The sequence below is a fragment of the Cervus elaphus genome, chromosome 26 (assembly GCF_910594005.1).
Source record: "Cervus elaphus chromosome 26, mCerEla1.1, whole genome shotgun sequence".
Classification (NCBI taxonomy): Eukaryota; Metazoa; Chordata; class Mammalia; order Artiodactyla; family Cervidae; genus Cervus; species Cervus elaphus.
The window spans coordinates 37,302,200-37,317,634 of NC_057840.1; the positions used below are offsets into that span (position 1 = coordinate 37,302,200).

Sequence of the window (15,435 nt, forward strand, 5' to 3'; positions counted from 1 at the left end):
ATTTTAGTCCAAGTTGAAAGATAATTCTATATTGATTTAATAGCCCTTGTTGCACCACAAGCCTAAAATTTCAACTTTTAAAAATTAATGGGGCTTATTTGCTTTGCCAAATAACTAGTCTATTCATGAATCATATTTTCTGCTAACAAGTACTGTTGAAATCTCCATAGGGGAAGGAAAAATACCAAAAATCTCTCTGCCTGAAAATACTTTTTAAAAGATCTCAGCACATGGTTTTTTGTTTCCTATAAAAATCCTAGGTCAACATGATAGTTAAATTATAAAGGATTATATACTTCTTGGGTGGAAAACAATTAATATAAATACACTATTTTACATAAGCCAAGATCTCCAGGCACTAATTGCATTACCTTCCTATTTCCTTCAATTGGTCCTAAAAGATTTTGGACAGTTACTGTTGCAGAAATTAATTGAATGCCAAAATATTTAGATATCAGCAGGTGCTATAACACATTAAAGGGGATAAACAGGGAATGCTCATCAACAGTTCTGACAAATGGAATTTTAAATTGAGTCTTCACGGATCTTAATTAAATCTCTGGTGCAAAACTCAGGAGCAATGAGAACGTTATTTCAACTTCCTACACAGTATTCTAATGTATAATTCTCTCCAACATGTTGTGCTAATATTAAATGCAATGAAGGGTTCTATCTACAGGACACATACACACACTCCCAGTAAAAAAATTTCAAACTATCCAGGCATTTTACTTGCATAGCAACAAGCACCCAAATATTTCAAGTGTATGATGTCAAGACTTTTTTGTCCTTGACAACTGTTCTAAAGCTCAGTTCCCTTTAAAACAAGGATAAGGACTTCCCTGGCGGTCCAGTGGTTAGGACTCCACACTTCCAACGCAGGGGGCCTGGATCTGATCCCTGGTCAGGAGGCTAGGATTCCACATGCCACACGGTGTGGCCAAAATTTTTTTAAAAGATACAATTAAATTAACATTTTTTAAAAAGAAATTTCATTTTAAAAAGTAACAATAATAATCATAGTTGTTTTAGGTATAGTAAGATTTTTGTGAGCATCAGTTTACACAAAGGTATATGTAAGTGTTTGTAAGCCTTACTGTACTTTATAAAAGTTATTATTTCTCACATAGAAAGCTTATATCCCATGGTACATACTGTGCAATGTAATATAACAAAGAGTATAAACTATAACTGATATGAATTTAAATTCTGCCTCTGCCACAGTTATTCCTGAGAGTTATTTAACTCTCATAAAAGTTGGTTTATTCATCGACAAAAGAAGTGATAATGTGCACCTTATAAGTCTGTTACAAAGATTAAGAAAATTCAAGTTAACTGCTTGCAGCAATACCTAACCCAGAGTAACCATTCAGGAACTACCACCTATAATTATAATACTCAAAAAATAACACTTGAAACCATCATAATTTAATTTGTTTAATGGTAATTTTTAGTGGTGATATAATCACCTTTTTACAGTTGTGAGAACTGAAGCTCAGCTCTTCCCCCAGGTCAGAGGACATGGTGTTCAGACCTGTTTGCTGTGCTGTGCTTAGTCATTCAGTCGTGTCCGACTCTTTGCGACCCCGTGGACTGCAGCCCTCCAGGCTCCTCTGTCCATGGGATTCTCCAGGCAAGAATACTGGAGTGGGTTGCCAAGCCCTCCTCCAGGAGATCCTCCCAACCCAGGGACCAAACCCAGGTCTCCCGCGCTGCAGGCAGATTCTTTACCATCTGAGCCTCCAGGGAAGCCCAAGAATACTGGAGTGGGTAGCCTATCCCTCCTCCAGGGGATCTTCCTGGCCCAGGAGTCGAACCAGGGTCTCCTGCATTGCAGGTGGATTCTTTACCGGCTGAGCTACCAGGGAAGCCCCTCAGACCTGTGTGTCCTACTTCCAAATCCAATATTCTTTCCTCTATGCTATGCTGGAGTGTCTTACTCCTAACATGATTAAGAAGTCAAATTTGGGAAAATTTAACAAAATCAAGGTAGTTTTAGTTACTCACTCTTGTGTAGATGCAGTGTTTAAATAGGGTTGGCCTTGCTCTTAAGATAAGTAAACAATTGGTATGACTGGAGAATTGCCACAAATGTATAGTCTTACCTTGAAAGGTAAGATTTTTGTTTCTTAAGCTCCTAACACTTAAGATTTTAATTAAAAAAACATCAGATAGTCATTTTACTTTTTTTTTTCCTAAATGGACCATTTTTAAAGTCTTCATTGAATTTGTTATGTATTGCTTCTGTTCTACGTTTTGAATATTTGGCCTCAAGAAATGTGGGATCTTAGGTCCCCAGTCAAGGATCATGCATTGCAAGGTGAAGTCTTAACCACTTGTCCTCCAGGGAAGCCCCAGGGAATGATTTAAATGATAAATCATTTTAAAGTTCAAAATGTCTCTGAAAGATATTGAAAATAAACTTGATAGATATAAACCAGATGACTACAATTGGGCAAGTAGGTCTTTGCTTTGGGCACATCTAGACCTAAAGACGCACATTGAACAGTCCTTGTAGAGATGCAATGCATCACAGGTGAGCAGACTTAACCTGGAGCACCCTGAGGAGGCAGCTAAGGAAGCAGTGCATGATCGTAGGCTCTGAGAGAGGGGAGGAGCCCTGAAAAAAAAAGGTGAGATAGTATCCAGTGTGAGCTCTCAAAGCCCCTAGGTCCACCAGGAATGGATTCTGCCTGCTACAGATAGACACTCGGTAAATATATTTGCCAAGATTGCAAGGGTGCAGGCAGCTGTTGTAGCTACCATGCCCTGTAGCCCATCCATGGACATCACTGGAAGATTCCTAAGACTTCCCCCAGTTGCTGATTGCTGTTGGCCTGCTGCTGCTGATCCCTCCTGATGCGAGCACACTCGACTATCAGTGCTTACCAGCCAAAAGCCCCTGGGAATATACCTAGAGGAAAATGAAATTAGACTTATTAATTTTGCTGCAGCAAAATCACAGGGATTTTAGTTTTTGTTTGGTGATTTAGAAGAGGATTCAAGAAAGCAGAGCTCTGTCTAGGTAGGATGCTGTCTCAGTGCAAGAGGAGTTTGATACATGGGCATCAAAGATTTTTTTAATATAGGAGGCAGAATTAACAGAGTAGGGCTAGAGTTATCACTGACTAATAAGCAATTGTCAATTAATGCTAACCAGGAAAGGGAGATGTCTGCCTTTTTTATGGTTCTGGGTGATTTTGGTTTTATCTCTTACCAGGCATGATTACAGGATCCACCTGTTTTTGTCTTATTGCATCACAATCAATCATGAAGAGGTTTTCTCTGAGGCTGATATTCTATAGAATTGTGTTCCATAAAGAAATATCACAACCCAGCTGTCAGTAACTAGACTTGCTTCCTGAAAGCTGTCAGGGGCTTCTTTTCTTTCTATCATTCAGTCTCACTACTTTCATATGTCATCCACTCTTTTCCTTTGGCAATAGGGGGGGGGGGAAATGGTGATCAATGAGGGAATGATAAGATGACATGGGATGGGGAGGTATAATTTATTTTTGATTTGTTCTCATGGAGTGGGGAATACTTTAAAAACATGAGATAAACGGGAATTTCAAATTTAAAGAAATTATATAGATGTGGGCTTTAGGGTCAGGGAAATTGATCCTGTCGTTCAGACAGACACATTGCAGAATACAGATTGAGTCTGTTCACTATACTTCACAAACTTACAGAAAAACAACAATGCAGGTAATCCTAATAAAATCCACACACATATCACATAGCACGAAGATTTCATGTGCAAGCTTTGCAAAAGGTTGAAATTTATTCTCAAGTTCATAAATATCACAAGATTTGCCTGTATTAAATACTCAAAGTGAATACAAAATAATCTTTCATTTTTAAGATTACTGAGAACAGGCACAAGATTTTACTTTTGGCCCCTGTACTCCAGAACACCTTTCAGAAATCTTTCTTCTTTTTTTTTAAAAGAATACAAGTTAAAAATCAATAAATCAATGAAATCAATTTTTGAAAATTATAGATAAGTTCCCGGTAGGCAATATGAATGTTTAAACAGTCCTATTAAATGTCACTCCTATTTTCTCTGCTGTTTGAACCAACTGAGAGATAGCACAAGATGAATCAGCAAAGAAAAAAGTCAACTTTATTACTGAAAAATACTTAGCTGATGTGATGTAGTTATGCAATAATAATGGCTTCTTAAGTATAAACCCAGAATGAAATACAGTATCCCGCAGGCCTGGCCCACTGGCAACCTCCCCATGTGGGGACCAGCCCCTTTACAATTTGGAACCTGGATCAGTGGAATGTAACCTGTTCCCTTTTAGCAGCTGAATTTCAGAAAGAGATAGGAAAAGTGGCAGAGTTGTACATAACCAACTCTTTATCCTAAACACATAAACTGGGTAAGTTACTCCTTTTGAAAAGAGTAAATGATGAAACAGAGAGATCAGTAGTGTTAAGGGCTATTGATGACTTTACTCTCAAATTATAAATTCAGAGGCAAGTTACAAATGCTGAAAATGACCACATGAACAATAGAAATGTGATGGGAGAAGAGAAATTGTCATTTTTCATCCCAAGGATAAAGTTATGTTCAGCTGTTTTTTTGATATGGATCAAATACATTTTTTAGATAACCAAATAAAAATAAGCATTTTTTAGTGTCTCCTATGTGCTGGGCTTAGAAGAACTGCAAGACTCAAATTCCACCTGAGGGATCTCTCTGTGTGTTAGAGGGAGACAGCATGGATGAGTGAACAGACCCAGGGTAACTCCAGTTCTGTCACTTACAGGCTTTGTAACTTTGAGTAAAGTATCAGATCTCTGAGGCTTAGTTTGCTCATCTGTAAAATGGGGATGATAAAGTGCCTCTCCCCTCAATGTTATAAATTTGCTTAGTGCAATGCCAGACCAGTAGCCGGTATAAATGAATGTTACTCTTCTCGTGTATAAGAAGAAATTTAGAAGGACATTAGCCAAAATTATATCTCTGGATTATAGCATTCCATTTTTTTTCCTTTATGCTTTCCTGTATTATTTATTTTTACAATAAGCAAGCACCACATTTTTTAAAAAAATCAAAAATGCATTCTGAAGAAAATCTATATTTTTAAATTATTAAAAGGAAATTTCAAAAATGTTTCAGCAACCACATGATAAGAAAAGTCTTTATGAAAAATAGATGCAAAACACATACATACACACACCATAAAGGAATTAAATTTGACAGTTTTAAGAAACAGAAAACCATGATAAATAAAATTAAACACTAGCAGCCTGAGAAGAAATATTTACAGTATCCATTTTAATCGCTAACAAGTCAATAAGAAAAACATGATCCAAAAATGGGCAAAAAGTAAAAACAAATTAATACAAAAGGCAATATAACTCATCAAGGAATACATTAAATTATTTTCAACCTATACAGCAATCATTAAAATTTTAATTAAAATGATAATGACACATTATATATCATTCACAGATTGGTAGATATTTTAAAGCCTTTTGACAACAATTTTGCCTTATCATTTTCTATAAGAAAGTAGAAAAATAATTTAATTTTTCTCTAGCTTCATTGATCAAAATTTATTTATTTTTATTAAGACTATAGAAAAATATCTTCCCATTCTACAAGTTTATATTGAAATTGTAATTTTTAATACTGTTAAATTTGTGGAAATTTCTATCAAATTTCTTCCTTATATGAGCTATAAGATTTATAAGAAAATTAGGTATAAATGTGATTTAATATATTAGAATATATAAAATATATGGGTTCACATATAGACATACTTGTAGCTGTGGTACTGCTACACATGTGTTCTTTCAAAAGCAAGAATTCTGATAAATTCTATTTCAAACAATTGACATCAATATTATAGTCTATGAATAAACACATTTTATGTTGTATGATCAAATATAATAATAATAGAAAAGAGCCATTTTGTTGGATATTCATAAAAAATCAAATCCCTCATTTACAAAAGTGTGTCCTCTGATTAGAAGACTTTTTTTTTTCCACAGACTAGATTCTGGCTCTGACATTTTAAAAATGCATTTCTTTCTCATTCACATTGAGAGTATTGTATCATTATATAACCTCTTCATATCCTCTCTCCTTCTCTCCCTCTCTTCTTTTCTGTCCCTTTATGAAACTTTGTTCTCTGCCTTCAACATTCTTCACATTTTTCATCATACAGAAAGGCAATTTCATCCACTTGCATGATTGGAAATACCATCTAGAGCTTGATGACTTATAAATAAATTTCCCAGCTGAACTGCAAACATATATCCAGGTATAATAGTCATGTTTCTTTTGCTACACAACATAATACACTCAAAATTGAACTCTTTATCAAAACCAAATCTCCTTTTCTTCTTCTCCTTCTCTGTTAAATAATGATATTACTCTCTATGCATTCTTGCATGCTGTAATTTGGGAGTTCTATTTCGCCCTTCCTCCTTTACTCTCTATTTCTAAAAATATAATTAGCTTTTCCCTTTCTAATTATCTCAACTCACCATTTGTTACATCTTCGTCAATGATGTCATTGGTTATTTTGCTATTACTGATTGTGATGATGGTCATGGTGTTTGTGGTGTGTAAGAAAGAATAAGCACACTTTGAGAATCATTGCACTTGAGAAGCCTAGAGCAGATTACAGATGTCCCGAAAAAAACCTGGAAATGTAGTGATGGATCTTGAGAGAGAGGTTGTAAGTCAACTACATGGAATTGATAGGTTTAAATCATGGATTGTAAGAGAGTAAACAAAGGACAAGGAGCAAATTTGGTTCTCCTTAAAAAATATGGTTCTGTTACCACATTCAGTATAATGAGACAATATCTCAAAATTTCCAGTATACTCCCAGCATGGGCATCTTTGAAAAGAAGATTAAAAACCTTTGCATGCCTACCTTGCTTAGGCTTACATGCCTACCTTTGCATGCCTAGCTGCTTGGTGGCTGAGTATATCAGCAATGCACATCCAGAAATACACATGGAACGCAATGCAGTTACTGCCCAGAAGGTAATTTCAATTTTAAATGGAGCCTAGGGCAGGGCAGAGAAAAGGTCTCAAACATTTGTACATCTCTCTATATTTAGTTTCTTCCACCATAAAAGAAGGTGATCAACCGATGTGGTCCTCAAAGCCCCGCTCAGACCTCGCTTCTCATCGTTCATGACTTTCTGTGACCAAAGTTGTTCTCAATTTGACAACCGAATGGCAAGGCAAAAGAGAATATTCCATGGTCACTTTTACTTCAAAAGCCATTGGTTCCTGTAAAAAATTTGTTTCATCTTACCATGAAAATATAAAATAACCTAAGTCCTTTTTCCTGTATTCAGCTTCATTTACTGGTGCCCGTCTTGTGTTGGATTCTATGCTGAATGGATAATCTATTATGGTTTTAAATGTTTCTGTTCGTGCTGTCTTTCATATTATACTTGCACTGAGTGGTTATATGCCCAATATCATCACCACAAATTTTATGTTTGTTACACTCAGTGCAGTAGATAATAATTCTACTGATAGTCTACTCTCTAAAAATGTATGGTCTACAGCACATACTTAAGCTTCTTCAAAAAGCAGTTTTCTAATATTGACATTGATAGAATTGTTTTATTATATTTTGAAGTTTTCTTTGCTGTTCCTTCAATATTAAAGAAATGCCTAGGGATATATCATAATTTGATATTAGTGGTAACACATTTGATAATTTTTTATGTCCAAAACTTTCAGATTCTAAAATAAGAGAATTTCCTTTTCTCTTAGCACTCTCAAATGTGAAAGCTAAAGTATTTCTAAATTTTAAAAACTGGTCCTTTAGAATAAAAATAAAACATTGTTATCTATGAAGCAAAAGCTGAGGTAGATGTTCTAATACTGTTTCTCAAGTAATTTGGTCTAAAGAAATAAAATCAATACTTCAGGAAATAAAAATCTAAAGTCACAGATAAGAATATTTCATTCAATGACAATGGTTTACGCACATCAGAGGATTTAGCATCATAATATTTTTCTATAATACATCAATGTTATCTATCACAGAATATGGGAATCAAGGAAAAACATGTTTTTTCATATAAACTTTTGATGAGATAAATGTGCTGGAGTAAAATTTTCAGAAATCAAAAACAAAAAAAGCAGGAAATAAGCAGTTTCAAAAGGCATAATGCAAAAAATTATTAAACAGAGTCTCTTGGCCATAATGGAAGTCTCTGCTTTCATTTTCTTTCCTCTGCACTGATGTGTCTCCCTGTTCTCTCCCAATCCTCCACCGCAGTTTCCAATTCCAACAAGAGGATTTGAAGAGCCTTTTAAAATGCATGCAATAAAATAAGAGAAGTGAAAAAGAAAACAGGCAAATTGGAAGCCAAAAGAGAATGAAATGATGAGATTAGCCAGAGACTCAGTACAATAGAAATATATTAGATTCTAGTGCCTTTAGAATTCTATGCAATTATTAAAAGGAGCCACACATTTTACTCTGATTTTTTTCTAGCACCAAATGCAAAAATAAAAACATGATCAGTTATTTGTTTCACATTTTCTATTTATAAACTACATGCATTGCCTGAAGAAAGCAGATTTTTGTCCCTGTTCCATCTGAAGGCTATTTTTTCCTTGAATTGTCATTAATGGATCATGGAGTAAGAAGAAAGTAGGAATACAGAGAAAAGCAAAAAAAGTAGGTGTAGATGAAGAGAGAGCACCACTCAATCAAAAAGACCCATGGTTGTTACTCTCTCCTGATACAGGGGCAGAAAGAAGCAGTGTGTCTTTGTTTAATTTCCTGTAAACCTAGCTTGGTCTTCTCTTCTGAGGCAAATTAGCAAACAATAGTCATTTTTCTGCCTTCAGGGCTCAGAGATCTGAGAATACTCCTGTCTCCTTTTGCTAATATAAACTCATTGGAAATTTGGTCACTGACCACATAAGACCACCTGAAATAAATGTAAATGAAATGTTTTAGAATATTTTATAGTAAAGGGAGAAATCTCCCGTTTTCTCCACTAAGCTAGTGGAGAACTTAACGGAAAATAATAAACTAATATGTGGTCTCTTTCTGTGTTAATGCCTGATGAGAGTGTATCATAGGTTTTGGTTGTTTTCAACTTTTCTCTCTCTCTCTCTCTCTTTCTCTCTCTCTCTCTCTCTCTCTCTCTCACACACACACACACACACACACACACACACATATTTGCCTGAGACAACCGAATGGTCTAGATAATAGAAGAGAGATTCAGGTGGTTACTCATATGTCTACTTTCTTCTTCTAAATAATAACTTGAAATGTAGGACAAGCGACTTTATTTCATTGGATTTATGCAATTAATCATGAGTATCTAAAGATGACACTCTGAGGTTTTTTTTCTCCATTAAAAGTGTGAATTTTTCTATGTGAGGGTTCAGTTCAGCAGTTGCTCGGTCATGTCCGACTCTTTGCGACCCCATGAACTGCAGCACGCCAGGCCTCCCTGTCCATCACCAACTCCCGGAGTCCACCCAAACCCATGTCCATCGAGTCGATGATGTAAGTGGATATAAAAGTCATGACAAGTGTGAAAAAGTATCCAAGCACAATGATGAACATAGAAAAGGGGCTCATTGAATCCTCGCAGAGTTAGATAGCTTTCTTCTTCACAGATAAACAGTAAAAGAAAAAAAAGAAAAACTCCATTTGTCAAAAACATCAAAGGGCAGAAAATCAGCCCCCCAAAAAGTAAAAACACCCTGTACATCCCAGCTGGTTCTATTGTGAACTTCTACAATAGGTAGAGAGCCCTGTGAATGAAGCACACGATGGTATACGAAACTGACAAGACGGATTCTGGAATGTGGGTGGGGTAGGTGTATGCTCATAGTGTCTGATTCTTTGCAACCCCTTATGACCCCAGGGACTGTAGCCCACCAGGCTCTTCTGTCCATGAGATTATACAGGCAAGTATACCGGAATGTGTTGCCATTTCCTCCTTCAGGGGATTTTCCAAACCCTGGGATCAAACCTGCATCTCTTCTGTCTCCTGCACTGGCAGATGGATTCTTGACCACTGAACCCAGAGAAGTTCATCATCCATGGTCTTTTTTGTTTCTGGACAAAGACAGGGTCATCACCACTCAAGAATTAACTCAAAAACACAATAGAATAACAAAAGGTTTACAAAGCCTATCTCATTGCAAAAGTAGTTAACTCAGGGTGGCTTCATTTAGCACATGTGGGTCAAAATTCAATGAGGTTTTGGTAATGGGGGAAATAGTTTGAAGAATGGGTTTGAGAATAAATAGGAATTATAGCCACAAACAAGGAAGGGCATTTACAAACAAAAGATATGTATGGAGCACAGGAGAATATGTGAGCTGCCCATGAAGTGGGCGTCCTGACACCCTTTCCCTAATATATCACCTGAAAGCTCCATAAAAATCACTCTACTGGACCAGTCATTGAAGGTTCTGAGAGTATATTTTTTAAATAGTTGTATGGCAGTTCCTTTGAATTCATATTGCAAATAAGCTACTCGATCACTTAGAACAAAATTTCAAAAATACATACTAGGAAAATTTCTGTAGGATAACTAGGAAGGAAAAAATAGCTTGGCCCACTACCTAGAGGAAAAGACCCAATTCAGTGACTATAGCAGGAACGATCAATGTCAGGAAGGCCCTATAATCCAGGGGAGACACTCTGGGAATATGTCACCTATCCCTTCCAGTTTGTTTTGTCCACTTTGCCACCAACTTCATCTGACTCAGTCAGAAGCAAAAGGCCCAAAGGATGGGTGAAGGATTGTGTGTTGACATCCGGGAGGTTGACTCAGACCCACCCAGGTAAACAACAGCAAAGGTGACCCTCCCTTCGGCTCCCTTCTTTGGCATGCTTGCTAACTCTGGTGTATACACTCCTATAGCTTGTTGTGTGAGTCTAATCATTCATGTCACTTTCCAGGGGCAATGTTCATACGACCACATAGAACAGAACAAAATGAAAAGCTCATGTTTGCTGGACAGCATGACCCCTTTTCTGATCAGAATATCGCTTTAGATTGAAGCCTCTGAAGCTATACTGGAAACCATTGGAATTCTCAGACATTTAGTCTTGTATTATTCTTTCACATATTTTGGAAATGGCTGAACCCCTTTTTATACGTTGCTGTGATTCAAAGTGTGAGTAACTGAGATAAGAATACTGCCTATCTTTAGAGGAAGGAGCTTTTGAATAAATGGAGAAAGTTAAACATCATTGTTCCCATAAGATGCCAAGTGAAATAACTTTTATAGATAAATATTCACTTTTCCTTTTATGCTGTGAGACCCTATCCTAATTTTGTTTCACAAAACATCTCATTCTAGAGGAGGAAAGGCTTTTTTAACTGAAATAATCATACATTAATAAGCACATAGGGCTAAGATGAGCCTGAAGAAAAGGTTACAAGTATGATGAGTCATAAACTGACAGTAAAGAAACTGATTATTTAACATAAAACATTCTACTAAAGATAAGCTGTGGAATGTATGTCTACTGACTGAGACGGTGACTAACGCAGTTGAGTGTGCTATGGTATAGCTAGCAACGTTTTGGGAGATTGGCTTATTTTTGTTTTCTTTCTGCTTTGAGGGGGAAATTTCTGCTAATAAACAACATCAAAAAACTTAAAACTTCTTGAGCATCAAGGTCAATTACATTTTCGTTTTTTTACTTCAGAAGATTTGGGTTGGGAAGATCCCCTGGAGAAGGAAATGGCAACTCCCTCCATTAATCTTGCCTGGAGAATCCCATAGACAGAGAAGCCTGGCAGGCTAGAGTCCATGGGGTCACAAAGAGTCAGACGTGACTAAAGCGAATTAGCACACAAGCACGCTACAATCAAATTGGTTTACCTCCTCAAGTTCAATGACTTTCTCTACCTTTTCCCTTTTACATCCTTTGAAACTTCTCAAGCAAATCAAAAGGCCCCAAATCTGAAAATGGGTAGTGTTTCTGGCGGTAATGACACTTCTACGGTTATTTTGTTGTTGTTCAGTCGCTAAGTCATATCTGACTCCATGGACTGTAGCCCACCAGGCTCCTCTGTCCATGGAATTCTGCAAGCAAGAACACTGGATTGGTGGTCAGGACCTTCTCCAGGGGATCTCCCCGACCCAGAGATCAAACCCATGTCTCCTGCATTGGCAGGCAGATTCTTTACCACTGCGCCACCTCGCAAGCCCATATGTATATACACTCTTGCACAATTACATTGCTCCATAGTTTTAGCTGTATATCTGAAATTTTCTCTTACTTATTCAGAATTAAATGTATTATTATCCTCTGTGTGGATACTTGACTGAGTGCTCCCTGAGTCTATTAAACTTACCACAGTGCCTGGCACATTTTTTAAAAAAAGACCAATAAATCAGTATGGCAGCTATTCTTATAATCGTTTTACAGATAGCAAAGCAGATAAGTACAGAAATGATATACTTAGCCCATAGGCACATAATTATAAATGGCCAACCTAGTACTATGAAAGAGTTCCTTTGTATCTAATCTAAGATGCTTTCCACTAATCCTTGCAATTGTTTTTGCTTTGGTTTGGGGAGGGTTGTTTGGTTTTTGTCTTTTAGTTTTCAATGTTTTTTTTTACTGAAAACTTCATTGCATTTCACATTGATGGGGTTTTTTGTTTTTTTTTTTTCCCTGACTCTGCCACTGCTTTTTCCTCTTCTACTAGGTACACCAAAATGAAGACTGCCACCAACATCTATATTTTCAACCTTGCTCTGGCAGATGCCCTGGCAACTAGTACCCTGCCTTTCCAGAGTGTCAATTACCTGATGGGAACATGGCCATTTGGAACCATCCTGTGCAAGATTGTGATCTCCATCGACTACTACAACATGTTCACCAGCATATTCACCCTCTGCACCATGAGCGTGGATCGCTACATCGCAGTCTGCCATCCTGTCAAGGCCCTGGACTTCCGCACCCCCCGTAATGCCAAGATCATCAACATCTGCAACTGGATCCTCTCTTCAGCCATTGGTCTGCCTGTCATGTTCATGGCAACGACAAAGTACCGGCAAGGTGAGTGATGCTGTGGGCCTGGGGGCTGGCGAGTATACAGATAAATATGTTGGTGACATCATGAGCCAAGTAGAATTTACAGAATGGTCCAGTGTGATGCAAACTGTAGTTTTCATGATTCTTTCTCATAAAATACTTTCCAATATTTTGAAGTAGGAATTTTCCCCTAAAATTTTAAGTCCAGTGAACATTTTAGAGAGAATATAAACCAAAATCTATTCATTCCTGATTCCTCTTCACTTACTTCATCCAAACAATGGCAGCATTAGAACACAGATCTTTAAAGAGGAATTAGAGCTTAGACCCAAAGAACATTAAGTGGAGGCTCGTTTGAAAATGTCAGGTGACTGCCTACATGACAAGCGTATCTTTTTAGACCTCGTTTCAGAATGATAAGCTAGCCATCAAAAAGTGGAGTTAAGGGAACTTCCTGGTGGTCCATTGCTTAGGACTTGGCACTCTCACTGTGGTACCCTGGGTAGGGAAACTTAAGATCCCACAAGCTCCTCAGGCAGCCAAAAAAGAAAGAAAAAAAAAAAGTGGGGAAGGCACCCAGTAGCTGGAAACTCCTATAGAGTCTGGCAGTGATTATATTTTTATGTCAACTTAGACTCCATAGAGAATCGAGCTCACCGTGAGAGATACATAGCATTATCAAAGTGAACAACCAAATGACATATTTGGAAAAATCAACAGAGATCTGAATTTTTTCCCATGAATTCTTTAAATCTTCCTTCCCAGATTTGTGTATCAATAGCCACAAGTTAGCTCAGGTCAAGGCTATAAATTTGAAAGCAAAATGGCAATATTAACACCTGATGATAACATTAAATGTTGCTGCTAATTCTTCCTTATAATTCTTTTTCTCTAGGTTCCATAGATTGTACACTAACATTCTCTCACCCAGCGTGGTACTGGGAAAACCTGCTGAAAATCTGTGTTTTCATCTTTGCCTTCATCATGCCTATCCTCATCATTACAGTGTGTTATGGGCTGATGATCTTACGCCTCAAGAGTGTCCGCATGCTCTCTGGCTCCAAAGAAAAGGACAGGAACCTGCGAAGAATCACCAGGATGGTGCTGGTGGTTGTGGCTGTGTTCATTGTCTGCTGGACGCCCATTCACATCTACGTCATCATTAAAGCCTTGATCACAATCCCAGAAACTACTTTCCAGACGGTTTCCTGGCACTTCTGCATTGCTCTAGGTTATACCAACAGCTGCCTGAACCCTGTGCTTTATGCATTTCTGGATGAAAACTTCAAACGATGCTTCAGAGAGTTCTGTATCCCAACTTCCTCTACCATTGAGCAGCAAAACTCCACTCGAATTCGTCAGAACACCAGAGACCACCCCTCCACAGCCAACACGGTGGATAGGACTAACCATCAGGTAGGCAGCTTTTAGGACTGGGTGTACCTACCGGGGATGACATAAAAATTACAGAGCTTTTTAAAGTCCAACATTAGAATCCATTAGAAGTGGACCAGCAGCTTGGGGGTTGAGGGCAGTACAAGGAGGGAGGGAGGAGAGGAGGAAATGATGATCACTGTGGCCAAGGGACACTTCATTATATAAACCGAGCTCTATGTATTTTGCACATAATCATTTAGATATAGAGACATTCCAATTAGAAATCCATAAATCTGCTAGAAGTCTGTGTCACCGCAGCCTTTTCGTCTATGCAAGATTAATGACTTCAGCGCATTGAAAAAGAGATCCTAATCTAGAATTCTGATTTCCCCTAATGTTAGATGTTTCATGCATATCATTCCAACATCCCTGTCACTTCTTTTTTTAGCTGAATACAATGGTTTTATTTCTTGTTCACTAGAATACAGAGCCCAGCGGAGGACACACTGCCTTCCTTCAGCTCATGGATATTCCACCAGGAAGAGATGGGCTTTATAACTGATGGGCTTCTCTGGTGGCTCAGATTAGTAAAGAGTCTGTCTGCAATGCAGGAGACCCAGGTTTGATCCCTGGGTTGGAAAGATTCCCTGGAGAAGGAAATGGCAACCACTCCAGTTTGCTTGCCTGTAAAATCCAGACAGGAGAGTCTGGCGGGCTATAGTCCATGGGGTCCACAAAGAGTCAGACATGACTGGAGCGACTAACGTGACGACGACGAAGATCAGCCTGGGGATGAGGAGAGAGAGAGAGACAGACAGGGGAAGGTGCACAGACTCTTAACTGCCTTAACCTTGACGTAGCACATTTGACTTTCAACTACAATCCTTTGGCCCAAACTGGTCACAAAGCCCTAAGCAAGGGCAAGGAAGGTTGGGAAATTTAGCAGGGGGTGTAGAATTAAGTGACCACTAGCTCTGCCACAGTGCTTCCGTGGCATCTACCTCTGCCCCCAAGCAAAGTCCCTGTCACT

At 37.9% G+C, this 15,435-nt stretch overlaps 1 protein-coding gene across 1 annotated transcript in view; it reads left to right on the forward strand.

Moving 5' to 3' along the window:
* OPRM1 (opioid receptor mu 1) overlaps nt 1-15,435 on the forward strand; it is a 51,170-nt gene that overhangs the window by 20,032 nt on the left and 15,703 nt on the right. Inside the window, exons 2-3 of the mRNA XM_043888015.1 lie at nt 12,700-13,052; nt 13,924-14,444. Coding sequence (XP_043743950.1) covers nt 12,700-13,052; nt 13,924-14,444 — 874 coding nt within the window. The remainder of the gene's footprint in view (nt 1-12,699; nt 13,053-13,923; nt 14,445-15,435) is intronic.